The 26,187-nt window shown below is 45.8% G+C and overlaps 1 protein-coding gene across 5 annotated transcripts in view; it reads left to right on the forward strand.

Annotated features, from left to right (window-relative positions):
• The window catches only part of LOC106570731 (FH1/FH2 domain-containing protein 3), a 191,231-nt gene that overhangs the window by 95,422 nt on the left and 69,622 nt on the right, over window positions 1–26,187 (forward strand). For all 5 annotated transcript variants that reach the window (XM_045709310.1, XM_045709312.1, XM_045709313.1 and 2 more), the window contains exons 6-10: window positions 6,062–6,156; window positions 6,428–6,539; window positions 6,695–6,789; window positions 7,222–7,365; window positions 7,613–7,845. In XM_045709310.1, coding sequence (XP_045565266.1) covers window positions 6,062–6,156; window positions 6,428–6,539; window positions 6,695–6,789; window positions 7,222–7,365; window positions 7,613–7,845 — 679 coding nt within the window. The remainder of the gene's footprint in view (window positions 1–6,061; window positions 6,157–6,427; window positions 6,540–6,694; window positions 6,790–7,221; window positions 7,366–7,612; window positions 7,846–26,187) is intronic.

Consider the following 26,187-nt stretch of genomic DNA (forward strand, 5'->3'; position numbering starts at 1 on the left):
GTGTAGAGTCCTGTTAGTGTGTAGAGTCCTGTCAGAGTCCTGTCAGTGTGTAGAGTCCTGTTAGTGTGTAGAGTCCTGTCAGAGTCCTGTCAGTGTGTAGAGTCCTGTTAGTGTGTAGAGTCCTGTCAGAGTGTAAAGTCCTGTCAGTGTGTAGAGTCCTGTCAGAGTGTAGAGTCCTGTCAGAGTGTAGAGTCCTGTTAGTGTGTAGAGTCCTGTCAGAGTCCTGTCAGTGTGTAGAGTCCTGTTAGTGTGTAGAGTCCTGTCAGAGTGTAGAGTCCTGTCAGAGTGTAGAGTCCTGTCAGAGTGTAGAGTCCTGTTAGTGTGTAGAGTCCTGTCAGAGTCCTGTCAGTGTGTAGAGTCCTGTTAGTGTGTAGAGTCCTGTCAGAGTGTAGAGTCCTGTCAGTGTGTAGAGTCCTGTCAGAGTGCTGTCGGTGTGTAGAGTCCTGTCAGAGTGTAGAGTCCTTTCAGTGTGTAGAGTCCTGTCAGAGTGTAGAGTCCTGTTAGTGTGTAGAGTCCTGTTAGTGTGTAGAGTCCTGTCAGAGTGTAGAGTCCTGTCAGTGTGCAGAGTCCTGTCAGAGTCCTGTCGGTGTGTAGAGTCCTGTCAGAGTGTAGAGTCCTGTCAGAGTCCTGTCAGTGTGTAGAGTCCTGTCAGAGTCCTGTGAGTGTGTAGAGTCCTGTCAGAGTGTATCGTCCTGTCAGTGTGTAGAGTCCTGTCAGAGTCCTGTCAGTATGTAGAGTCCTGTCAGAGTCCTGTCAGTGTGTAGAGTCCTGTCAGAGTGTGTAGAGTCCTGTCAGAGTGTAGAGTCCTGTCAGAGTCCTGTCAGTGTGTAGAGTCCTGTCAGAGTCCTGTCAGTGTGTAGAGTCCTGTCAGAGTGTGTAGAGTCCTGTCAGTGTGTAGAGTCCTGTCAGAGTCCTGTCAGAGTCCTGTCAGTGTGTAGAGTCCTGTCAGTGTGTAGAGTCCTGTCAGAGTCCTGTCAGTGTGTAGAGTCCTGTTAGTGTGTAGAGTCCTGTCAGTGTGTAGAGTCTTGTCAGAGTGTAGAGTCCTGTCAGAGTGTAGAGTCCTGTTAGTGTGTAGAGTCCTGTCAGAGTCCTGTCAGTGTGTAGAGTCCTGTTAGTGTGTAGAGTCCTGTCAGAGTGTAGAGTCCTGTCAGTGTGTAGAGTCCTGTCAGAGTGCTGTCGGTGTGTAGAGTCCTGTCAGAGTGTAGAGTCCTTTCAGTGTGTAGAGTCCTGTCAGAGTGTAGAGTCCTGTTAGTGTGTAGAGTCCTGTTAGTGTGTAGAGTCCTGTCAGAGTGTAGAGTCCTGTCAGTGTGCAGAGTCCTGTCAGAGTCCTGTCAGTGTGTTGAGTCCTGTCAGAGTGTAGAGTCCTGTCAGAGTCCTGTCAGTGTGTAGAGTCCTGTCAGAGTCCTGTCAGTGTGTAGAGTCCTGTCAGAGTGTATCGTTCTGTCAGTGTGTAGAGTCCTGTCAGAGTCCTGTCAGTATGTAGAGTCCTGTCAGAGTCCTGTCAGTGTGTAGAGTCCTGTCAGAGTGTGTAGAGTCCTGTCAGAGTGTAGAGTCCTGTCAGAGTCCTGTCAGTGTGTAGAGTCCTGTCAGAGTCCTGTCAGTGTGTAGAGTCCTGTCAGAGTCCTGTCAGTGTGTAGAGTCCTGTCAGAGTGTGTAGAGTCCTGTCAGTGTGTAGAGTCCTGTCAGAGTCCTGTCAGAGTCCTGTCAGTGTGTAGAGTCCTGTCAGTGTGTAGAGTCCTGTCAGAGTCCTGTCAGTGTGTAGAGTCCTGTTAGTGTGTAGAGTCCTGTCAGTGTGTAGAGTCTTGTCAGAGTGTAGAGTCCTGTCAGAGTGTAGAGTCCTGTTAGTGTGTAGAGTCCTGTCAGAGTCCTGTCAGTGTGTAGAGTCCTGTTAGTGTGTAGAGTCCTGTCAGAGTGTAGAGTCCTGTCAGTGTGTAGAGTCCTGTCAGAGTGCTGTCGGTGTGTAGAGTCCTGTCAGAGTGTAGAGTCCTTTCAGTGTGTAGAGTCCTGTCAGAGTGTAGAGTCCTGTTAGTGTGTAGAGTCCTGTTAGTGTGTAGAGTCCTGTCAGAGTGTAGAGTCCTGTCAGTGTGCAGAGTCCTGTCAGAGTCCTGTCAGTGTGTAGAGTCCTGTCAGAGTGTAGAGTCCTGTCAGAGTCCTGTCAGTGTGTAGAGTCCTGTCAGAGTCCTGTCAGTGTGTAGAGTCCTGTCAGAGTGTATCGTTCTGTCAGTGTGTAGAGTCCTGTCAGAGTCCTGTCAGTATGTAGAGTCCTGTCAGAGTCCTGTCAGTGTGTAGAGTCCTGTCAGAGTGTGTAGAGTCCTGTCAGAGTGTAGAGTCCTGTCAGAGTCCTGTCAGTGTGTAGAGTCCTGTCAGAGTCCTGTCAGTGTGTAGAGTCCTGTCAGAGTGTGTAGAGTCCTGTCAGTGTGTAGAGTCCTGTCAGAGTCCTGTCAGAGTCCTGTCAGTGTGTAGAGTCCTGTCAGTGTGTAGAGTCCTGTCAGAGTCCTGTCAGTGTGTAGAGTCCTGTCAGTGTGTAGAGTCCTGTCAGAGTCCTGTCAGTGTGTAGAGTCCTGTCAGAGTCCTGTCAGTGTGTAGAGTCCTGTCAGAGTCCTGTCGGTGTGTAGAGTCCTGTCAGAGTGTAGAGTCCTGTCAGAGTCCTGTCGGTGTGTAGAGTCCTGTCAGAGTGTAGAGTCCTGTGAGTGTGTAGAGTCCTGTCAGTGTGTAGAGTCCTGTCAGTGTGTAGAGTCCTGTCAGTGTGTAGAGTCCTGTCAGAGTCCTGTCAGAGTGTAGAGTCCTGTTAGTGTGTAGAGTCCTGTCAGTGTGTAGAGTCCTGTCAGAGTCCTGTCAGTGTGTAGAGTCCTGTCAGAGTCCTGTCAGTGTGTAGAGTCCTGTCAGAGTCCTGTCGGTGTGTAGAGTCCTGTCAGAGTGTAGAGTCCTGTCAGAGTCCTGTCGGTGTGTAGAGTCCTGTCAGAGTGTAGAGTCCTGTGAGTGTGTAGAGTCCTGTCAGTGTGTAGAGTCCTGTCAGTGTGTAGAGTCCTGTCAGTGTGTAGAGTCCTGTCAGAGTCCTGTCGGTGTGTAGAGTCCTGTCAGAGTCCTGTCAGAGTGTAGAGTCCTGTTAGTGTGTAGAGTCCTGTCAGTGTGTAGAGTCCTGTCAGAGTCCTGTCAGTGTGTAGAGTCCTGTCAGAGTCCTGTCAGTGTGTAGAGTCCTGTCAGAGTCCTGTCAGTGTGTAGAGTCCTGTCAGAGTCCTGTCGGTGTGTAGAGTCCTGTCAGAGTGTAGAGTCCTGTCAGAGTGTAGAGTCCTGTCAGAGTGTAGAGTCCTGTCAGAGTGTGTAGAGTCCTTGTAGAGTCCTGTCAGTGTGTAGAGTCCTGTCAGAGTGTAGAGTCCTGTCAGAGTGTAGAGTCCTGTCAGAGTGTGTAGAGTCCTTGTAGAGTCCTGTCAGTGTGTAGAGTCCTGTCAGAGTGTGTAGAGTCCTGTCAGAGTGTGTAGAGTCCTGTCAGTGTGTAGAGTCCTGTCAGTGTGTAGAGTCCTGTCAGAGTGTAGAGTCCTGTGAGTGTGTAGGGCCCTGTGAGTGTGTAGGGCCCTGTGAGTGTGTAGAGTCCTGTGAGTGTGTAGATTCCTGTCAGTGTGTAGGGCCCTGTCAATGTGTAGAGTCCTGTGAGTGTGTAGAGTCCTGTCAGTGTGTAGGGCCCTGTCAGTGTGTAGAGTCCTGTCAGTGTGTAGAGTCCTGTCAGTGTGTAGAGTACTGTCAGTGTGTAGAGTACTGTCAGTGTGTAGAGTCCTGTCAGTGTGTAGAGTCCTGTCAGAGTCCTGTCGGTGTGTAGAGTCCTGTCAGAGTGTAGAGTCCTGTCAGAGTCCTGTCAGTGTGTAGAGTCCTGTCAGAGTCCTGTCAGTGTGTAGAGTCCTGTGAGTGTGTAGGGCCCTGTGAGTGTGTAGGGCCCTGTCAGTCTGCTTAAAAAGGTAAATGAGAATACAAGGTTAACTCAGATAGTCCATGTAGCTAATTTGTTAGCTATTTATCAGCCTTATTGCTTTGGGATAGAAGCTGTTCAAGAGACTGTTAGTGCCAGACTTGATGGACCGGAACACTTGCCATGCGGAAGCAGAGAGATTGATCTATGGCTTGGCTGGTTGGAGTCTTTAACGATTTTCCGGGCCTTTCTACCACACCACCTGATATAGAGGTCCTGGATGGCAGGGAGATCGGCCCCAGTGATGTACTGGGCTGTCCGCACCACCCTCTGTAGCGTCATGCGATCGAGGGATGGTGCTGTTGCCATACCAGGCAGTGATGTTCTCATTGGTACAGCTGTAGAACCATGCGTTTGGAGCATTTCAAGTCTTTAGTGGTTTGGACACTGAGAAACTTGAAGCTCTCGACCTGCTCCACTGCAGCCCTGTCGATGTGTTTCCTGTAGTCCACGACGCTGTGGACTGTTTCCTGTTGTCCACGACACTTCCTGTAGTCCACGATCAGCTCCTTGGTCCCTTACTGACGTTGAGGGAGTGGTTGCCAGGTTACTGACCTCCTCCCTGTAGGTTGTCTCATCGTCGCCGGTGATCAGGCCTACCTCCGTCTTGTCGTCAACAAACTTGATGACGGGGTTGGAGTTGTGCGCGGCCACGCCGTCATGGGTAAACTGGGCGTCCAGGAGGGGACTAAGCACACACCCCTGAGGGGCCCCTGTGTTGAGGGTCAGTGTGGACGGAGGTGATGTTGCCTACTCTTACCACCTGGGGTCGGACCGTAAGGAAGTCCAGGATCCAGTTGCAGAGGGAGGTGTTCAGACCCAAACTCCTAAGCTTGTGGGTTATATTATGACATTACTCGAAATATTTAACTCTAGAATACTGAACAACACTGCAGAGAGTTAAAGCTGCAAAATCTCACTTTTTTGGGGGGTGACCGGACCCAATTCACATAGAAATGTGAGTTATAGATCTGTCATTCTCATTGAAAGCAAGTCTAACAAACAGTAGATCTGTTCTATGTACGCCATTGCTACGCTTCCCTTGCTTCAGTTTAATTTGTATGTCTTTTACCTTAGGTTTTGTACACCAGCTTCAAACAGCTGAAATACTATGTTGTTGGTATCTGATGCTAAGCACAGGCTATTAATTCCTGGCAGAGATGTCAGATCTTACAACACTGGCTGCCGTGCGTTTGAAACGCTTTATATTAGGTCTTTCTGAAACACATGTCGACAACACTGCCGTGTGTTTGAAACACTTGTCATATGTGACAGGTTTAACATGCAAGCAGGTGTGTTTATGGGGGTGACGTGAACAACATTCTAGACTAGAGGGATGTTGACTTCTATTGTTTTGGTTTCCTCTTTCTTCTCCATCTCTACATCTATGTCTCTCTCCATCTCTATCACTCTTTCTCCATCTCTCTCTCTCTCTCTCTCTCTCGCCTTCCCTCCATCTCTCTCTGTCTCTCCTTCCCTCCATCTCTCTCTGTCTCTTGCCTTCCCTCCATCTCTCTCTCTCTCCTTCCCTCCATCTCTCTCTCTCTCTCCTTCCCTCCATCTCTCTCTCTCTCTCTCTCTCTCCTTCCCTCCATCTCTCTCTCCTTCCCTCCATCTCTCTCTCCCCTTCCCTCCATCTCTCTCTCCCCTTCCCTCCATCTCTCTCTCTCGCCTTCCCTCCATCTCTCTCTGTCTCTCCTTCCCTCCATCTCTCTCTGTCTCTTGCCTTCCCTCCATCTCTCTCTCTCTCCTTCCCTCCATCTCTCTCTCTCTCTCCTTCCTTCCCTCCATCTCTCTCTCTCTCTCTCTCTCTCTCCTTCCCTCCATCTCTCTCTCCTTCCCTCCATCTCTCTCTCCCCTTCCCTCCATCTCTCTCTCCCCTTCCCTCCATCTCTCTCTCTTGCCTTCCCTCCATCTCTCTCTCTCTCCTTCCCTCCATCTCTCTCTCCCCTTCCCTCCATCTCTCTCTCTCCTTCCCTCCATCTCTCTCTCCTTCCCTCCATCTCTCTCTCTCCTTCCCTCCATCTCTCTCTCCCCTTCCCTCCATCTCTCTCTCTCCTTCCCTCCATCTCTCTCTCTCCTTCCCTCCATCTCTCTTAGCTCTGGGACAGATCATGCTGTATGTGGATGGGATGAATGGAGTCATCTGTCATATTGAGACCGTCCAGTGGCTCTACGCTCTCATTGGCTCAAAGGTGACAAGCTACAGTATCTGTTTTACTGTACAAACTAAATACCAATATACAGGTTTGTTAGAAACTCTGACTAAATACCAATATACAGGTTTGTTAGAAACTCTGACTAAATACCAATAAATAGTTAGTTGATTGTTAGAAACTCTGGGGCCTTGTTGTCAGAGTGTCTGCCCTGATATTGGAAGGCTGGGGATTTTATCCGCGGTCGAGTCCTACCAAAGACCTTTATAAATGCTATAGACGTGTCTGACTGACCCTGTCTGTGTCTCAGTTCCGCTTGGTGGTGAAGACAGCTCTGAAGTTGTTGCTGGTGTTTGTGGACTACTCAGAGTCCAACGCCCCTCTACTTATAGAGGCCATCACTACTGTAGACACCAAGAGAGGTATCGTTCTGTCTGTCTGTCTGTCTGTCTGTCAGCCTTGATTAAGGGTGTGATTAATTGAGTGTTTGAGTCATGGATTGGTTAAGCTATCAATAAAGCTCGACGGTCAAATGAAAGAATGATTGATATCTTATTGACTAGTGGTGTTTCTCCAGGTTGTAAGCAGTGGTCTAATGCCATGGAGATCTTAGCTGAGAAGGATGGAGTGGACACAGAGCTCCTGGTCTACGGTATGACCCTCATCAACAAGGTACACACACCCACGGCTTGGTCTGGCAACACATTGCATATGACATAGAACACACGTCATTCTACACACAAATTCACACCTCCCTCCCATTCAAACTCCCTCTCTCTCTCTCTCTCCTCCCCCTCCCCACTCCCTCCTCCTCCCCCCTCTCCCCTCCCCCTCCCTCCCCACTCCCTCCTCCCCCTCCCCACTCCCTCCTCCTCCCCCTCTCCCCCTCCCCTCCCTCCCCACTCCCTCCTCCCCCTCTCCCTCCCTCTCTCCCACTCCCTCCCCACTCCCTCCTCCTCCCCCTCTCCCCCTTCCCCTCCCTCCCTCCCCACTCCCTCCCACTCCCTCCCCACTCCCTCCCTCCCCACTCCCTCCTCCCCCTCCCCACTCCCCCTTCCCACTCCCTCCTCCTCCCCCCTCTCCCCCCTCTTCCCCTCCTCTCAGACCCTATCAGCGTTACCTGACCAGGACTCCTTCTATGACATGGTGGATGGGTTGGAGGACCAGGGGATGGAGGCTGTAGCGAAGAGGTTCCTGGGGAGGAGAGGAACTGACCTGGACCTGATGGAACAACTCACTATCTACGAGGTGAGACACCACGTGCACGCACACACACACACACACACACACACACACACACACACACACACACACACACAGGCACAGTTTTGGCCGATAATCCTGATTTTCATAGACCACATTTAGGTCCTAGATAAATCTGAAGAAATAGGAGAACCTTGATAAAGAAGAGATCAAGCCGTTTTTCTAAATACCCACAATGCCTCATCCTCCTTTGTGTCATCGTTTCATCCTTTCTCTTTTCTTCTCCTTTCAGGCGACTCTACGTCATGAGGACGGTGATGATGAATCTAATCCTCCCGCAGGGCTCTCTGGCCTCAAGGACCGCCGCCGCGCCAGCTTCGGGGACAAGAGGAGGGGCCTGGAGAGGAGGCGGAGCCGCAGAGCATCTCTCGGGCGGTCTGGGAACGTCTCGCCCTGCAGCCCTTCCACTCAACACTCCGGGTTCCAACCCTTCAAGGGACGAGGAGGAGAAGACATGAGCAAGAGGTGAGAGTAGAGGGGGAGAGAAGGGGAGACTGGCGAGAAGGGGAGACTGGAGAGAATGGGAGACTAGAAAGAGTGGTTAGAGGCCACAGGGTTACAACCCTTCAATAGACGGAGGGCAGATTATATGAGACTGTCTGATTACACACACTGGTACTGACTATCATGACCCAGGATAAGACCCAGATGCAGAATCAGTTCGAATCACAGATGTTTAATGACCAAACATGGGGGCAGGCAAAAGACAGGTCAATGGAAGGCAGAGGTCCGTAATCCAGGGCAGGGTCAGAAAGAACGGCAGGCAGGCTCGGGGTCAGGGCAGGCTGAGGTCAGTAATCCAGGGCAGGGTCAGAAAGGTACAGAACGGCAGGCAGGCTCGGGGTCAGTGCAGAGCAGGGCAGGCTGAGGTCAGTATTCCAGGGCAGGGTCAGAAAGGTACAGAACGGCAGGCAGGCTCGGGGTCAGGGCAGGCTGAGGTCAGTAATCCAGGGCAGGGTCAGAAAGGTACAGAACGGCAGGCAGGCTCGGGGTCAGGGCAGAGCAGGGCAGGCTGAGGTCAGTATTCCAGGGCAGGGTCAGAAAGGTACAGAACGGCAGGCAGGCTCGGGGTCAGGGCAGAGCAGGGCAGGCTGAGGTCAGTAATCCAGGGCAGAGTCAGAAAGGTACAGAACGGCAGGCAGGCTCGGGGTCAGGCTGAGGTCAGTAATCCAGGGCAGGGTCAGAAAGGTACAGAACGGCAGGCAGGCTCGGGGTCAGGGCAGAGCAGAATGGTCAAAACCGGGAAAAATAGAAAACAGGGACTAGAGAGAAAAAACACGCTGGTAGGCCAGACGAGACAAGACGCACTGGCAACAGACAAACAGAGAACACAGGTATAAATACACATTGGATAGTGTGGAAAATGGGCAACACCTGGAAGTGGGTGGAGACGAGCACAAAACAGGTGAAACAGATCAGGGTGTGACAGCAACACTCCTCTGGACCATACCCCTCCCAGTCAACCAGGTACTGGAATCCCCTGCCCCGAGGTCGAACACTCAGGAGACGTCTCACTGTGTATGCGGAATGGCCTTCGATGAGACAGGGGAGAGGGGTGGGCCTGGAAACAGGAGGCAGAGGGCTGTGAGACAGAGGTTTAATCCTTGATACATGAAACGTGGGATGTATACGGAGGGTGCGGGGCAACAGAAGAGGAACAGCAGAGGGGCTAAGGATCTTAGAGATGGGGAAAGGGCTGATAAAACAGGGGGAAAGTTTGCAGGACTCCACCCGGAGGGGCAGATCCCGAGTGGACAGCCATACCCTCTGCCCGTGACGATAACGGGGACCCGGGGTCCGGTGGCGGTCCGCTTTTCATCGATACCTGGAGGTTGTCTTGATAGGAGCGGACCGGGCTCTCTTCCAGGTACGGCAACAGCAGTGGATGAGTACGCTGACTTCTTCCTCTCGCTCAGGGAAGAGCAGCAGGGGCTGATAACCCATCGGACACTCGAAAGGCGATAGACCAGTGGCTGAGCAGGGAAGGGTGTTGTGGGCGTATTCCACCCACACGAGTTGCTGGCTCCAGGTGGTGAGGTTGGCGGAGACGAGGCAACGAAGCGTCATCTCTAGGTCGTGATTGGCTCGCTCCGACTGGCTGTTAGACTGTGGGTAAAACCCAGAGGACAGGCTGGACGACGACCCAATGAGTGTGCAAAACGCCTTCCAGTAACGGGACAAGAACTGAGGACCATGGTCGGTGACCATGTCCACCGGAAGTCCATGGATACGGAAGACGTGCTGCACCATGAGCTGGGCCATCTCCTTGGCTAAGGGTAGCTTGGGGAGGGGAATGAAAATGGCGCTTTGGAAAACCTGTCCACCACCATAAGGATAGTGGTGTTGCCATCAGATGGAGGGAGACCAGTGACGAAGTCCAGGGTATATGTGACCAGGGACGGTGAGGGACAGGAAGTGGTTGAAGGAGGCCAGCCGGAGCTTGCCGAGGAGTTTTATTCTGGGCACAAACGGTGCTGGCAGTGACGAACGCGGAGATGTCAGGAACCAAGAGGGGAATGAGCCCATTCCAGAACTGAGGAATGGGCAGAGTCCGGGACAAACATCCGGTTAGCCAGGCCCCCCACCAGGGTCCGTCTGGGAACCCTGCGCCTCACAGACCCGGTTCTCTATACCCTAGATGAGTGCAGCCACGAGACAAGAGGTAGGGAGAATGGTCTCGGGATCCGATGGTGTAACAGCAGGGCTATAGAGGCGTGACCACGCATCCAGCTTCACATTCTTGGACCCCGGGTGGTAGGAGATGGTGAAGTTGAATCGAGTGAATAGCAGGGCCCATCGAGCTTTACTGGAGCTGAGGCGCTTGGCGGTGTATAGATATATTCCAGGTTCTTGTGATCTGTCCATACTATAAATGGGTGTTCCATCCCCTCCAACCAGTGCCTCCACTCCTCCGACACCATCTTCACCACGAGTAGTTCTCAGTTCCCCACGTCGTAATTCCTTTCTGTGGTGTTGAGACGATGGGACAGGACGTCGACCTCCACCACAAACTGCCGGGACGGATCCAGATGGATTAGGATAGGGGGCCGTAGTGAATTGGTGCTTGAGGTCCAAGAACGCTCGGTCCTGCAGCTGGAGACAACGTGAACTGAACCTTGGGAGAGGTGAGTACTGAAATGGGGGGAAACCAGGGTGCTGTAACCCCAGGTGAACCGGCGGTAGAAATTTGCGAATCCCCAGGAAGCATTGCAGCTGCACTCTGGAGGTGGGTTTCGGCCAATCCACCACCACTCTCACCTTTCCAGGATCCATCTATATGTTGCCTGCAGCTATGATATATCCAAGGAAGGAGATGGTGGAGCGATGGATTTTAGATTTTTCTCCACTTTGACCGATTAGCTCGTTCTCCAGAAGACGCTGGAGGACATGTTCTTCAGTCGAGGGGGAAAAGAGGAGGATGTCATCGAGGTAGATGAACGCAAACCAGTTCACCATGTCATGGAGAACTTCGTTAACCAGGGCCTGGAACACAGCAGGAGCGTTGGTCAGTCCGAATGGCTTCACCAGGTATTCGTAGTGCCCGTTAGCCATGTTAATGGGGGTCTTCCACTCGTCCCTTTCCCATATCCGTACCAGATGGTAGGCGTTCTGGAGGTCCAACTTGGAGACGATGGTAACCCTCTGGAGAGGCTCGAAAGCCGAAGTGATGAGTAGAAGTGGGTAGTCGTTTTTAATAAGGCCCCAGAATTCGATATACGGGCGCAGGGTTTTGTCCTTCTTCTACACAAAGAAGAACCCTGCGCCGGCGGGGGAGGCAGAAGGATGGAGTCCTCAATGATGTCTGGTACTGACTTCCTGTACACACACTGGTATTGATGTCCTGCTAAACAAACTGGTATTGATGTCCTGCTACACACACTAGTAATGAGGTCTTGCTTAGGGCTGTTGCGGTGACCGTATTACCACAACACCGGCGGTCACGAGTCATGAAGGCAGTCAAATTCTCCAAACTGAAGCTTGTCATTAGTAGCCTACCAAACATGCTAACTGCCTGGTACTCAGCACTCTATTGTCATTCTCTAATCACTCTGACATCAATGCAAATGTAATCAAAATCTAATCAAACACTTCATGAGAGCCCATGAGCTCATGTTGCGCAACATTTTCTATAGGCTACGCAATTGCGTGAGAAAACAAGACTGATGGCCTCTATTAAAAAGAGGAGGATCCCATCAGCTTTCTATAGGCTAGGCCTACTATATTTATTTCTCAACTTTCCTAATATTCAGCACATTGCTTATATTTACAGCAGGAGTATAGCCTAGCTTGCTGGCATGAAAATAAACCACGGGGAAAAGCGTTCTCCATTCGCTATTTAAGTGCATATGACACGTCTTTTTTTTCCCAGCTGCCCCTGTTTTGACACAGGTGCATGATAATGGTCCATTCTAAATCAAAACAAATGTTACACATATTTTATTTAGTAATATGTAAAGACCAGATTAAATCAAGAATATTCTGCTGGGTGACTATATTAGCCTACCACTTGTGAATTATACATTTATTATCACTTGTGAATGATGCCCAGCATAAGAAACAACTTGTTCGAATCAGTCGCACATCTAATGTCGCCCTAACCCATAGGCCAAATAACTTGTTAAAATGAAGCACATTAATCCTCTTTACAAGGGGGTATAGAGCCTAACTGGTATACATAAAGCAGCGTGTGAGTTTCAAGTTTGGGGAAGATCATTTTCACCATAAAAAATGTACCTTTATAATAAAAGCATTAAATGTATAATTTCATTTGTTGTCACTTTTGATAATGGTGTTTTCCCACTAATGGAACATTCATGCTTATAGCCGACTGCCATGTGCTCATTGCTGTGCTTATAATGTGGAACAAATAGACTAATAGTTTATCAACATTTTAAGCTTAACGTTCTCATCTGTTGCGTCAAAAAAAATATATATATATTTTGATGCTAGTGGTTGTATTAATTGGGGATCTATCGCATCCCACAACTGTCCCAGACTATGTTATGAATAATTATTATTATTATAATAATTATGATTATTATTTCTCACACAGAATAGGTAAACTTTTGTACTATGGGGGATTGATTTATTAGACTTTTTAAAATGGCTTGTAGGCTATGGGTTGAAGCCAGGAGATGCTGAATGTGTTTGTTCATTAACGGTCAGTTACCGTGAGACCGACGGTTATTTGCTTGACAGTCACCGGCTGATGAAATTGCGTGACCGCCACAGCCCTAGAACCGCTATACACACTGATGTCCTGTTAGAGTGACAGTTGAGCGTTCCAACAGGAAGTCACATCAGGTCACACCCCCCTGATCCTCCTCTCCTCCTCTCCTCCTCTCATCTCTTCCCCTCTTCTCCTCTCCTCTCCACGTGTCTCCTCTCCTCCTCTCCTCCTCTCCTCCCTTCCCCTCTTCTCCTCTCCCCCTCTCCTCTCCACGTGTCTCCTCACCTCCTCTCATCTCCTCTCCTCCTCTGCCTTTATCCCATCCTTTCTATCCATTTTTCTCTCCTCTCACCTTTGTCTCCTCTCACCTTCGTCTCTACTCTCTCACCTTTGTCTCCTCTCACCTTCGTCTCTACTCTCTCAGCTTCGTCTCTACTCTCTCACCTTCGTCTCTCTCTTTCTCTCTCTCACCTTCGTCTCTTTCTCTCTCTCACCTTCGTCTCTCTCTCTCTCTCTCTCTCACCTTCGTCTCTCTCTCTCTCTCACCTTCGTCTCTCTCTCTCTCTCTCACCTTCGTCTCTCTCTCTCTCTCTCTCTCTCTCTCACCTTCATCTCTCTCTCTCTCTCTCACCTTCATCTCTCTCTCTCTCTCTCTCTCACCTTCGTCTCTCTCTCTCTCTCACCTTCGTCTCTCTCTCTCTCACCTTCATCTCTCTCTCTCTCTCTCACCTTCGTCTCTCTCTCTCTCTCACCTTCGTCTCTCTCTCTCTCACCTTCATCTCTCTCTCTCTCTCTCACCTTCGTCTCTCTCTCTCTCTCTCACCTTCGTCTCTCTCTCTCTCACCTTCATCTCTCTCTCTCTCTCTCTCTCTCTCACCTTCATCTCTCTCTCTCTCTCTCACCTTCGTCTCTCTCTCTCTCTCTCACCTTCGTCTCTCTCTCTCTCTCACCTTCGTCTCTCTCTCTCTCACCTTCATCTCTCTCTCTCTCTCTCACCTTCATCTCTCTCTCTCTCTCTCTCTCACCTTCGTCTCTCTCTCTCTCTCTCACCTTCGTCTCTCTCTCTCTCACCTTCGTCTCTCTCTCTCTCTCTCACCTTCGTCTCTCTCTCTCACCTTCGTCTCTCTCTCTCCGTCTCCCTCTCTCCGTCTCTCACCTTCGTCTCCCACTCTCCGTCTCTCACCTTCGTCTCCCTCTCTTCGACTCTCTCTCTCTCTCTCTCTCTCTCTCTCTCTCTCTCTCTCTCTCTCTCTCTCTCTCTCTCTCTCTCTCTCTCTCTCTCTCTCTCTCTCTCTCTCTCTCTCTCTCTCTCTCTCTCTCTCTCTCTCTCTCCTGTGTAAGTACAACACTGGATAGTCAGACAGTATCTGACTCGGCTACGCTCAGCATAACAACAGCATGGCGAACATTCTGTGTGTGTGTTCATGCCTATGTGCAGAACATGTATGCAGGCATGTGTGTGTGTGTGTGTGTGTGTGTGCAGGGAGATACACTCAGAGTTCACTGGGTCCAGACAGTAGAGTGATGTTGGATGCTGCTGTGTGTGTGTGTGTGTGTGTGTGTGTGTGTGTGTGTGTGTGTGTGTGTGTGTGTGTGTGTGTGTGTGTGTGTGTGTGTGTGTGTGAGCTGAACAGCTGTAGCTGTGTGTCTCATCATGGGAATACATGATGGATCATCTCCACTGTGCTTTATGGCAGGAAGAAGCAACGCTTTAACATGACGCACACAGAGGCACGCTGACACACACACACACACACACACACACACACACACACACACACACACACACACACAGTTTTATTGCTATTCCTATCCCATCCGTCACACACGTGTCTCTGGTCTTGTGAAGCAGAACAGCACCTGGTAAACACACACACACACACACACACACACACACACACACACACACACACACACACACACACACACACACACACACACACACACACAAGAGGCCGCATTTATAAAGTGTCTCAAAGTGAGAGTGCTGATCTAGGGTCAGTTTTGCCTTGTCGTCAAGTTTACATGGACAGCTTTCAAGCTTTCATGCTCTGAGATGCTTTATAAATAAAATTACCTTTAAATTACCTTTAATTACCTTTAATTACCCCCCCAGCCAACTGTAACAACTGTAACAGAGCTCATCAACTGTAATGTACTCCATTACATCTGATTAAAGGCCCAGTCCAGTCCAAAAAAATAATTTTTCTGTGTTTTGTATCATATTGTACAACAGCTGATAAAACTAACACTGAAAAAGTGTGACGAATTTTGTTCACTGTTATTTCCTAATAATTGATGGTTGAAATTACAATTTAATTAGCAGGTTTACATGGACGGGAGTTAATAGACCAATAACAAAGAGAGTTCCAAACCTCTCAGCCAATAACAGCTAGTTTTCAGTTTTTCCCCTCCCCACTCAGACCCCTCCCTGCTTATTTGTTTAGTTGGAGTCCCCGTTGGCTTTTGCCGAAGCAGCAGCTGTTCTTCCTGTGGTTCAACACACAACACATGACAAGTAACACTGATAGACAAGGACAGTCACACACATGTAAAATACAACCGTATACAAACAATACAACTGAACACATAGTGTGTGTGTGTCTGTGTCTGTGTGTGTGTGTTAGTGTGTGTGTGTGTGTGTGTGTGTGTGTGTGTGTGTGTGTGTGTGTGTGTGTGTGTGTGTGTGTGTGTGTGTGTGTGTGTGTGTGTGTTTGAAAATACTATCATGCATGTTGTTGATGTTTAGTTCTGTATGTGTAGTTAAGGGGGCAAAGGCGTGCTGCTCTGTTCTGAGCTGCAGCTTTGCTAGGTCTTTCTTTAAATGCACCTTATTACCGGAAAGTAATCAAGATGGGACAATCAAGACCAGAGACTGAACAACTTGTTGAGTTGCATAAAAAAATTGAGAAGAGTAATGGCCCAAAGCAACTGCCCTGAGGGACACCGCACTATACATATTTGATATTAGAGAATCCTCCATTGAAGAACACTCTCTGGGTTCTATTGGATAAGTAACTCTCAAACCATGCGATGGCAGGTGATGAAAAGCCATAGCAAGTGATTTTTTATGATCAATAACATCAAAAAGTCTAGACAGCTCCAACTATCATTTTATTATCCATTTCTTTTAACCAATCATCAGTCATCTGAGTCAGTACAGTACAAGTTGAGTGCCCTTCCCTATAGGCATACTGAAAGTCAGTAGTTAACCTCTATGGGCTAGGTGGGACGCTAGCGTGCCACCCGTGGTGCACTCCATCAACAGCAGGTGCATTTCAAGAGCGGCAAATTTTAATCCAAATAAATGTCAAAATTCAAATTTTTCAAAAATACAACTATTTTACACCATTTGAAAGATAAACATCTCCTTAATCTAACCACGTTTTACGATTTCAAAAAGGTTTTACGGCGAAAGCATAAATTTAGAGTATGTTAGGACAGTACATTTACAAGAGTTGTGTGTAATGTTTTGTCAAGTCAAAGACAGGGTCACCAAAACCATAAAACCAGCTAAAATGATGCACTAACCTTTTACAATCTCCATCAGATGACACTCCTAGGACATTATGTTAGACAATGCATGCATTTTTAGTTCTATCAAGTTCATATTTATATCCAAAAACAGCGTTTTACTATGGCATTGATGTTGAGGAAATCGTTTCCCTCCAATAACCGGCAGTCAAGTCAGCGTCACAAATTAAATAATAAAAATTAGAAAACATTGGTAAAATATTATATTGTCATTTAAAGAATTATAGATTTACATCTCTTGAATGCAATCAACTTGCCAGATTTAAAAATAACCTTACTGGGAAATCACACTTTGCAATAATCTGAGCACTGCGCCCAGAAAAATACGCGTTGCGATACAGACTAGACGTCATGTTGGGGAGATCTAAAATCGAAAATACTATGTAAATAATCCATTACCTTTGATTCTCTTCATCAGATGTCACTTCCAGGTATCACAGGTCCATAACGAATGTAGTTTTGTTCAAAAAAGCTCATCATTTATGTCCAAAAATCTCCGTCTTGTTAGCACATGATCTAAGCCAGCCGGACTTCTCGTCATGAACGAGGGGAAAAAATATATTTACGTTCGTTCAAACATGTCAAACGTTGTATAGCATAAATCATTAGGGCCTTTTTAACCAGAACATGAATAATATTCAAGGTGGACGAATGCATACTCTTTTATAACGTATTGGAACGAGGGTACCCAACATGAACTCGCGCCAGGTGTCTAATGGGACATCATCGTTCCATGGCTCTTGTTCGGTCAGATCTCCCTCCAGAAGACTCAAAACACTTTGTAAAGGCTGGTGACATCTAGTGGAAGCAATAGGAAGTGCCAAAATATTCCTCAGCCCCTGTGTTTTTCAATGGGATAGGTTTAAAGTCAATACAACACATCAGGTATCCACTTCCTGTCAGAAAATGTCTCAGGGTTTTGCCTGCCAAATGACTTCTGTTATACTCACAGACACCATTCAAACAGTTTTAGAAACTTTAGAGTGTTTTCTATCCATATATAATAAGTATATGCATATTCTAGTTACTGGGTAGGATTAGTAACCAGATTAAATCGGGTACATTTTTTTTATCCAGACGTGCAAATGCTGCCCCCTAGCCCTAACAGGTTAACTTGTTCTCTGAAAAATAGCATTGTATTTGGTCAAACACAATCCTCTCCATCACTTTACTAAGAACAAGCAGCAAACTGATTGGATGGCTGCTAAATCCAGCAAAGGGTGCTTTAATGTTTTTAGGAAGTGGAATTACTTTAGCTTCCTTCCACAACTGTGGACACACACACTCCTTTAGGCTTAGGTTGAAGATATAGCCAATAGGGGTGGTAATACAGTCTGCTACCATTCTCCATAGTTTCCCATCTAGGTTGTCTATACCTGGTGGTAATACAGTCTGCTACCATTCTCAATAGTTTACCATCAAAGTTGTCTATACCTGGTGGCTTACCATTATTGATGGGTGTTGTGTCTTTACTATCAATTAAATTATTTGACATGCTATTTATAAAGTAAATTTTCTGTAATTAATATTACCTGATTAAACTAATCATGTAAATGTAATTAACTACAAAGTCGGGGCACCATGGAAGAGTGTTTATAGACCTGCTGTCTTCCGAATAAACTCTTAAAGACCTGGTCATCTTTTATATCAATAGCAGTCAATTATTAATCGTCACCTTATTCAGTCTCATCTGAACGTCGTAAAATTCTTGGTTATTTTTACGAACCCTAACAAATTGAATCAGCCATACACAATTTGGTTGAATTATTTATTTACTAAATAATCACACAGAATTACATATACACAGAATGGATCATACATTGATTACTAATTATGTCATAAAAGAAAAGGTCCCTAGCGGACGAAACCCATATGACGGCTGGTTACTCAAAGAAAGGGGGTTGGGTTTGAATGAAAGAGCGGGAAGACTGAGGAACAAAAGGATTGGGTCTCTATTCAACCTTATGAAGCTATGCTATCGTAAATACAGAATCTAATGCATTCTAAATAACCACCCATTCGGTAAAAAGGAAAATGTAAGAAATATATTTACTCTGAGCTGTGCTTCGATAGATTGGTCGAAGATGGAAGGCTGGGTTGCTCAGCAGAGATCTCCCTTGTCCTTTGAAGAATATTTCTGGACGGATACGTTGTAGTCTGTCGTCTTGTGGTAGAATGGATACCTTGTAGTATCGTCGTCGTGTGGTAGAACGGATAGGTTGTAGGACTCTGTCGTTCTGAAGAGATTGTCCGTCCTTTCTTTAAGCTACATTTACAGCTGCTGCTGATAACTCGACGTCCAGGATGTATCACGTCTTTAGTGAATAAGAGTTCAAAGTTCATACCAAGTTGCCATAGTATAAGCTCATGCTATATTTTGGCTGGTGTAGTCAAAATTCATCCTTCCAGCGTGGCGATCGTCACCTCCACGTTGAAATTTGCCCTTTTAAACGTTAGGACACCAGTCCTCAACGTCATCGGGAACACAATGTTAACCTCTATGGGACCGGCGGGACGAATTCGTCCCACCTACGTAACATCCACTGCCAGCCTGTGGCGCGATTTTCAAAATCTTCAAAATCCTATTACTTCAATTTCTCAAACATATGACTATTTTACAGCCATTTAAAGATAAGACTCTCGTTAATCTAACCACACTGTCCGATTTCAAAAAGGCTTTACAACGAAAGCAAAACATTAGATTATGTCAGCAGAGTACCAAGCCAGAAATAATCAGACACCCATTTTTCAAGCCAGCATATAATGTCACCAAAACCCAGAAGACAGCTAAATGCAGCACTCACCTTTGATGATCTTCATCAGATGACAACCCTAGGACATTATGTTATACAATACATGCATGTTTTGTTCAATCAAGTTCATATTTATATCAAAAACCAGCTTTTTACATTAGCATGTGACGTTCAGAACTAGCATACCCCCGCAAACTTACGGGGAATTCGCTAACATTTTACTAAATTACTCACGATAAACGTTCACAAAAAGCATAACAATTATTTTAAGAATTATAGATACAGACCTCCTCTATGCACTCGATATGTCCGATTTTAAAATAGCTTTTTGGTGAAAGCACATTTTGCAATATTCTAAGTATATAGCCCAGGCATCACGGGCTCGCTATTTAGACATCCGGCAAGTTTAGCACTCACCATAATCATATTTACTATTATAAAAATGTCATTACCTTTTGTTGTCTTCGTCAGAATGCACACCCAGGACGTCTACTTCAATAACAAATGTTGGTTTGGTCCAAAATAATCCATCGTTATATCCGAATAGCGGCGTTTTGTTCGATGCGTTCCAGACACTATCCGAAATAGTAAAGAAGTGTCGCGCGCTTGGCGCAATTCCTGACAATAAAATTCAAAGTATTCAATTGCCGTACGTCGAAGCATGTCAACCGCTGTTTAAAATCAATTTTTACGTCATTTTTCTCGTAGAAAAGCGGTAAAATTCCGACAGGGAATCTCCTTTTCGGCAAACAGAGGAAAAAATCCCAAAGGCGGGGGCGGTCGGGGTCACGCGCATAAGCTAGTGTCTCTTGATGGGCCACTTGAGAAAGGCGATAATGTGTTTCAGCCTGGGGCTGGAATGACGACATTCTCTTTTTCCCGGGCTATGAGAGCCTATGGACGACGTGGGAAGTGTCACGTTAGAGCAGAGATCCTTAGTAAATGATAGAGATGGCAAAGAAGTTCCAGAAATGGTCAGACAGGCCACTTCCTGTAAAGGAATCTCTCAGGTTTTGACCTGCCATTTGAGTTCTGTTATACTCACAGACACCATTCAAACAGTTTTAGAAAATTTAGGGTGTTTTCTATCCATATGTAATAAGTATATGCATATTCTAGTTACTGAGTAGGAGTGGTAACCAGATTAAATCGGGTATGTTTTTTATCCAGCCGTGTCAATGCTGCCCCCTAGCCCTAACAGGTTAATTAGGTCAGGTTGTAGTCGGTCAACCATTCGCAATCAGAGCTCTACGCTGAGGTTGGCTTAGTCCGCCGTGAATTGGGTCACGGGGGCTCTTATAGAAATGTAGAATAGTGGTTGGTTCATCATTTCCAACCAATGCCTATTCACGTGGGTGTGGCCACTGAGTGAGCATATTTTATTTATGAAAACAATTCTCTCATTTTTAAAAACTAAAATTTACATTTAATCTTTTCACCAATAGTTTCATTTTTTAAATTGCGCAACAATTCCATGTGAATCTGATAACTAGAATGTGTAGACTTTCCCAGATACAGTTTATGTCGTCCTGTCATCAGTCATAATGTCTCAGATGACAACTGATCTGACATCATATTCTTTAAGTACCAACGGATACTTTCAACTGGTTGGATTACCGAAAAATATTGTTCCGTTCCCAACCTTTTGATGTTTCCATACTCTCTCTATGTTAACAAAGGGCTTTCCAAGAGTCCATTTTGTAGAGTAGAGAGCGAAAAGGGGGAAAGGTATTTACAGGGCAACGTCATGACATGAGTAACAACAAGTTTTCCACCGCTCCCACACTAACTGGACCAAATTCAAAACGGAAATACTTCTCTTTCATTATTAGATATTTTATACAAAACATATGATGTTTCACTGTTCAATGTTGTCATTTCACTTCTGAGTTGTTCCACTTTACTAGTGAAATAGTCATTGAAATGATTGGCTAATATCCAAAGGTTATAAATGACCCATCGTCTTCAATGAACGATGGAGATGAATCTGGTTTTCTGCCCATGATATCTTTTAAGGTGCTCTAAATAATTTTTCCATTGTTTCATGTAATTTATATTTGTTTGGTCATAGAATTTATTATATATTTTTGCTAAGGTTAATCACAACATTTATACATGTACAGCATGTCAACCAATCAGTAACTATTAGTGAGGCCCTACCCAGGTATTATAGAGAGCCCTGAGAGAGTGACTATTAGTGAGGCCCTACCCAGGTATTATACAGGGCCCTGAGGGAGTGACTATTAGTGAGGCCCTACCCAGGTATTATACAGGGCCCTGAGAGAGTGACTATTAGTGAGGCCCTACCCAGGTATTATACAGGGCCCTGAGAGAGTGACTATTAATGAGGCCCTACCCAGGTATTATACAGGGCCCTGAGAGAGTGACTATTAATGAGGCCCTACCCAGGTATTATACAGGGCCCTGAGAGAGTGACTATTAATGAGGCCCTACCCAGGTATTATACAGGGCCCTGAGAGAGTGACTATTAATGAGGCCCTACCCAGGTATTATACAGGGCCCTGAGAGAGTGACTATTAGTGAGGCCCTACCCAGGTATTATAGAGGGCCCTGAGGGAGTGACTATTAGTGAGGCCCTACCCAGGTATTATACAGGGCCCTGAGAGAGTGACTATTAGTGAGGCCCTACCCAGGTATTATACAGGGCCCTGAGAGAGTGACTATTAGTGAGGCCCTACCCAGGTATTATACAGGGCCCTGAGGGAGTGACTATTAGCGAGGCCCTACCCAGGTATTATATCATAATGTATATAGGACAATACCTCAGGCCTTCCACAGTCTGCAGTCCGCACACCACCCTTATAACCACAGCTATAAGGTCAGATGACCCTAGCCCCAATTCAAACCTTAACTATCAATGGGAAAGGCTAAATTCTACCTATTCCATCCTCTGCACACCTCCTAGGTACTGTAGTACACACTATAATACCTCCTAGGTACTGTAGTACACACTATAACACCTCCTAGGTACTATAATACACACTATAATACCTCCTAGGTACTGTAGTACACACTATAACACCTCCTAGGTACTATAATACACACTATAACACCTCCTAGGTACTGTAGTACACACTATAACACCTCCTAGGTACTGTAGTACTGTAGTACACACTATAACACCTCCTAGGTACTGTAGTACACACTATAATACCTCCTAGGTACTGTAATACTGTAATACACACTATAACACCTCCTAGGTACTGTAGTACTGTAGTACACACTATAACACCTCCTAGGTACTGTAGTACACACTATAACACCTCCTAGGTACTGTAGTACACACTATAACACCTCCTAGGTACTGTAGTACACACTATAACACCTCCTAGGTACTGTAGTACACACTATAACACCTCCTAGGTACTGTAGTACTGTAGTACACACTATAACACCTCCTAGGTACTGTAGTACACACTATAACACCTCCTAGGTACTGTAGTACACACTATAACACCTCCTAGGTACTGTAGTACTGTAGTACACACTATAACACCTCCTAGGTACTGTAGTACACACTATAACACCTCCTAGGTACTGTAATACACACTATAACACCTCCTAGGTACTGTAGTACACACTATAACACCTCCTAGGTACTGTAGTACACACTATAACACCTCCTAGGTACTGTAGTACTGTAGTACACACTATAACACCTCCTAGGTACTGTAGTACACACTATAACACCTCCTAGGTACTGTAGTACACACTATAACACCTCCTAGGTACTGTAGTACTGTAGTACACACTATAATACCTCCTAGGTACTGTAGTACACACTATAACACCTCCTAGGTACTGTAGTACACACTATAACACCTCCTAGATACTGTAGTACTGTAGTACACACTATAACACCTCCTAGGTACTGTAGTACACACTATAACACCTCCTAGGTACTGTAGTACACACTATAACACTTCATAGGTACTGTACTACTGTAGTACACACTATAACACCTCCTAGGTACTGTAGTACCCACTATAACACCTCCTAGGTACTGTAGTACACACTATAACACCTCCTAGGTACTGTAGTACTGTAGTACACACTATAATACCTCCTAGGTACTGTAGTACACACTATAACACCTCCTAGGTACTGTAGTACACACTATAACACCTCCTAGGTACTGTAGTACTGCAGTACACACTATGACACCTCCTAGGTACTGTAGTACTGTAGTACACACTATAACACCTCCTAGGTACTGTAGTACACACTATAACACCTCCTAGGTACTGTAGTACACACTATAACACCTCCTAGGTACTGTAGTACTGTAGTACACACTATAATACCTCCTAGGTACTGTAGTACACACTATAACACCTCCTAGGTACTGTAGTACACACTATAACACCTCCTAGGTACTGTAGTACTGCAGTACACACTATAACACCTCCTAGGTACTGTAGTACACACTATAACACCACCTAGGTACTGTAGTACACACTATGACACCTCCTAGGTACTGTAGTACACACTATAACACCTCCTCGGTACTGTAGTACACACTATAACACCTCCTAGATACTGTAGTACACACTATAATACCTCCTAGATACTGTAGTACACACTATAACACCTCCTAGGTACTGTAGTACACACTATAACACCTCCTAGGTACTGTAATACTGTAATACACACTATAACACCTCCTTGGTACTGTAGTACTGTAGTACACACTATAACACCTCCTAGGTACTAGGTACTGTAGTACACACTATAACACCTCCTAGGTACTGTAGTACACACTATAACACCTCCTAGATACTGTAGTACACACTATAATACCTCCTAGATACTGTAGTACACACTATAACACCTCCTAGGTACTGTAGTACTGTAGTACACACTATAACACCTCCTAGGTACTGTGTACTGTAGTACACACTATAACACCTCCTAGGTACTGTAGTACACACTATAACACCTCCTAGATACTGTAGTACACACTATAACACCTCCTAGGTACTGTAGTACTGTAGTACACACTATAACACCTCCTAGGTACTGTAGTACACACTATAATACCTCCTAGATACTGTAGTACACACTATAACACCTCCTAGGTACTGTAGTACTGTAGTACACACTATAACACCTCCTAGGTACTGTAATACTGTAATACACACTATAACACCTCCTTGGTACTGTAGTACTGTAGTACACACTATAACACCTCCTAGGTACTGTGTACTGTAGTACACACTATAACACCTCCTAGGTACTGTAGTACACACTATAACACCTCCTAGGTACTGTAGTACACACTATAACACCTCCTAGGTACTGTAGTACTGTAGTACACACTATAACACCTCCTAGGTACTGTAGTACACACTATAACACCTCCTAGATACTGTAGTACACACTATAACACCTCCTAGGTACTGTAATACTGTAGTACACACTATAACACATCCTAGGTACTGTAGTACACACTATAACACCTCCTAGGTACTGTAATACACACTATAACACCTCCTAGGTACTGTAATACACACTATAACACCTCCTAGGTACTGTAGTACACACTATAATACCACCTAGGTACTGTAGTACACACTATGACACCTCCTAGGTACTGTAGTACACACTATAACACCTCCTCGGTACTGTAGTACACACTATAACACCTCCTAGATACTGTAGTACACACTATAATACCTCCTAGATACTGTAGTACACACTATAACACCTCCTAGGTACTGTAGTACACACTATAACACCTCCTAGGTACTGTAATACTGTAATACACACTATAACACCTCCTTGGTACTGTAGTACTGTAGTACACACTATAACACCTCCTAGGTACTAGGTACTGTAGTACACACTATAACACCTCCTAGGTACTGTAGTACACACTATAACACCTCCTAGATACTGTAGTACACACTATAATACCTCCTAGATACTGTAGTACACACTATAACACCTCCTAGGTACTGTAGTACTGTAGTACACACTATAACACCTCCTAGGTACTGTGTACTGTAGTACACACTATAACACCTCCTAGGTACTGTAGTACACACTATAACACCTCCTAGATACTGTAGTACACACTATAACACCTCCTAGGTACTGTAGTACTGTAGTACACACTATAACACCTCCTAGGTACTGTAGTACACACTATAATACCTCCTAGATACTGTAGTACACACTATAACACCTCCTAGGTACTGTAGTACTGTAGTACACACTATAACACCTCCTAGGTACTGTAATACTGTAATACACACTATAACACCTCCTTGGTACTGTAGTACTGTAGTACACACTATAACACCTCCTAGGTACTGTGTACTGTAGTACACACTATAACACCTCCTAGGTACTGTAGTACACACTATAACACCTCCTAGGTACTGTAGTACACACTATAACACCTCCTAGGTACTGTAGTACTGTAGTACACACTATAACACCTCCTAGGTACTGTAGTACACACTATAACACCTCCTAGATACTGTAGTACACACTATAACACCTCCTAGGTACTGTAATACTGTAGTACACACTATAACACATCCTAGGTACTGTAGTACACACTATAACACCTCCTAGGTACTGTAGTACACACTATAACACCTCCTAGGTACTGTAATACTGTAATACACAATATAATACCTCCTACGTACTGTAGTACACACTATAACACCTCCTAGTTACTGTAGTACACACTATAACACCTCCTAGGTACTGTAGTACACACTATAACACCTCCCTAGGTACTGTAGTACACACTATAACACCTCCTAGGTACTGTAGTACTGTAGTACACACTATAACACCTCCCTAGGTACTGTAGTACACACTATAACACCTCCTAGGTACTGTAGTACACACTATAACACCTCCTAGGTACTGTAGTACACACTATAACACCTCCTAGATACTGTAGTACACACTATAACACCTCCTAGTTACTGTAGTACTGTAGTACACACTATAACACCTCCTAGGTACTGTAGTACACAGTATTTGTATTTGTATTTATATTTATTATGGATCCCCACTAGTTCCTGCCAAAGCAGCAGCTACTCTTCCTGGGGTCCAGCAACATTAAGGCAGTTCATACCAATTTAAAAACATTACAATACATTCACAGATTTCACAACACTCTGTGTTCCCTCAGGTCCCTACTCTACTACCACATATCTACAGTACTAAATCCATGTGTATGTATAGTGCGTATGTTATCGTGTGTGTGTGTGTGTGTGTGTGTGTGTGTGTGTGTGTGTGTGTGTGTGTGTGTGTGTGTGTGTGTGTGTGTGTGTGTGTGTGTGTGTGTGTGTGTGTGTGTGTGTGTTT

The sequence above is a fragment of the Salmo salar genome, chromosome ssa27, assembly GCF_905237065.1.
Source record: "Salmo salar chromosome ssa27, Ssal_v3.1, whole genome shotgun sequence".
NCBI classification, from domain to species: domain Eukaryota; kingdom Metazoa; phylum Chordata; class Actinopteri; order Salmoniformes; family Salmonidae; genus Salmo; species Salmo salar.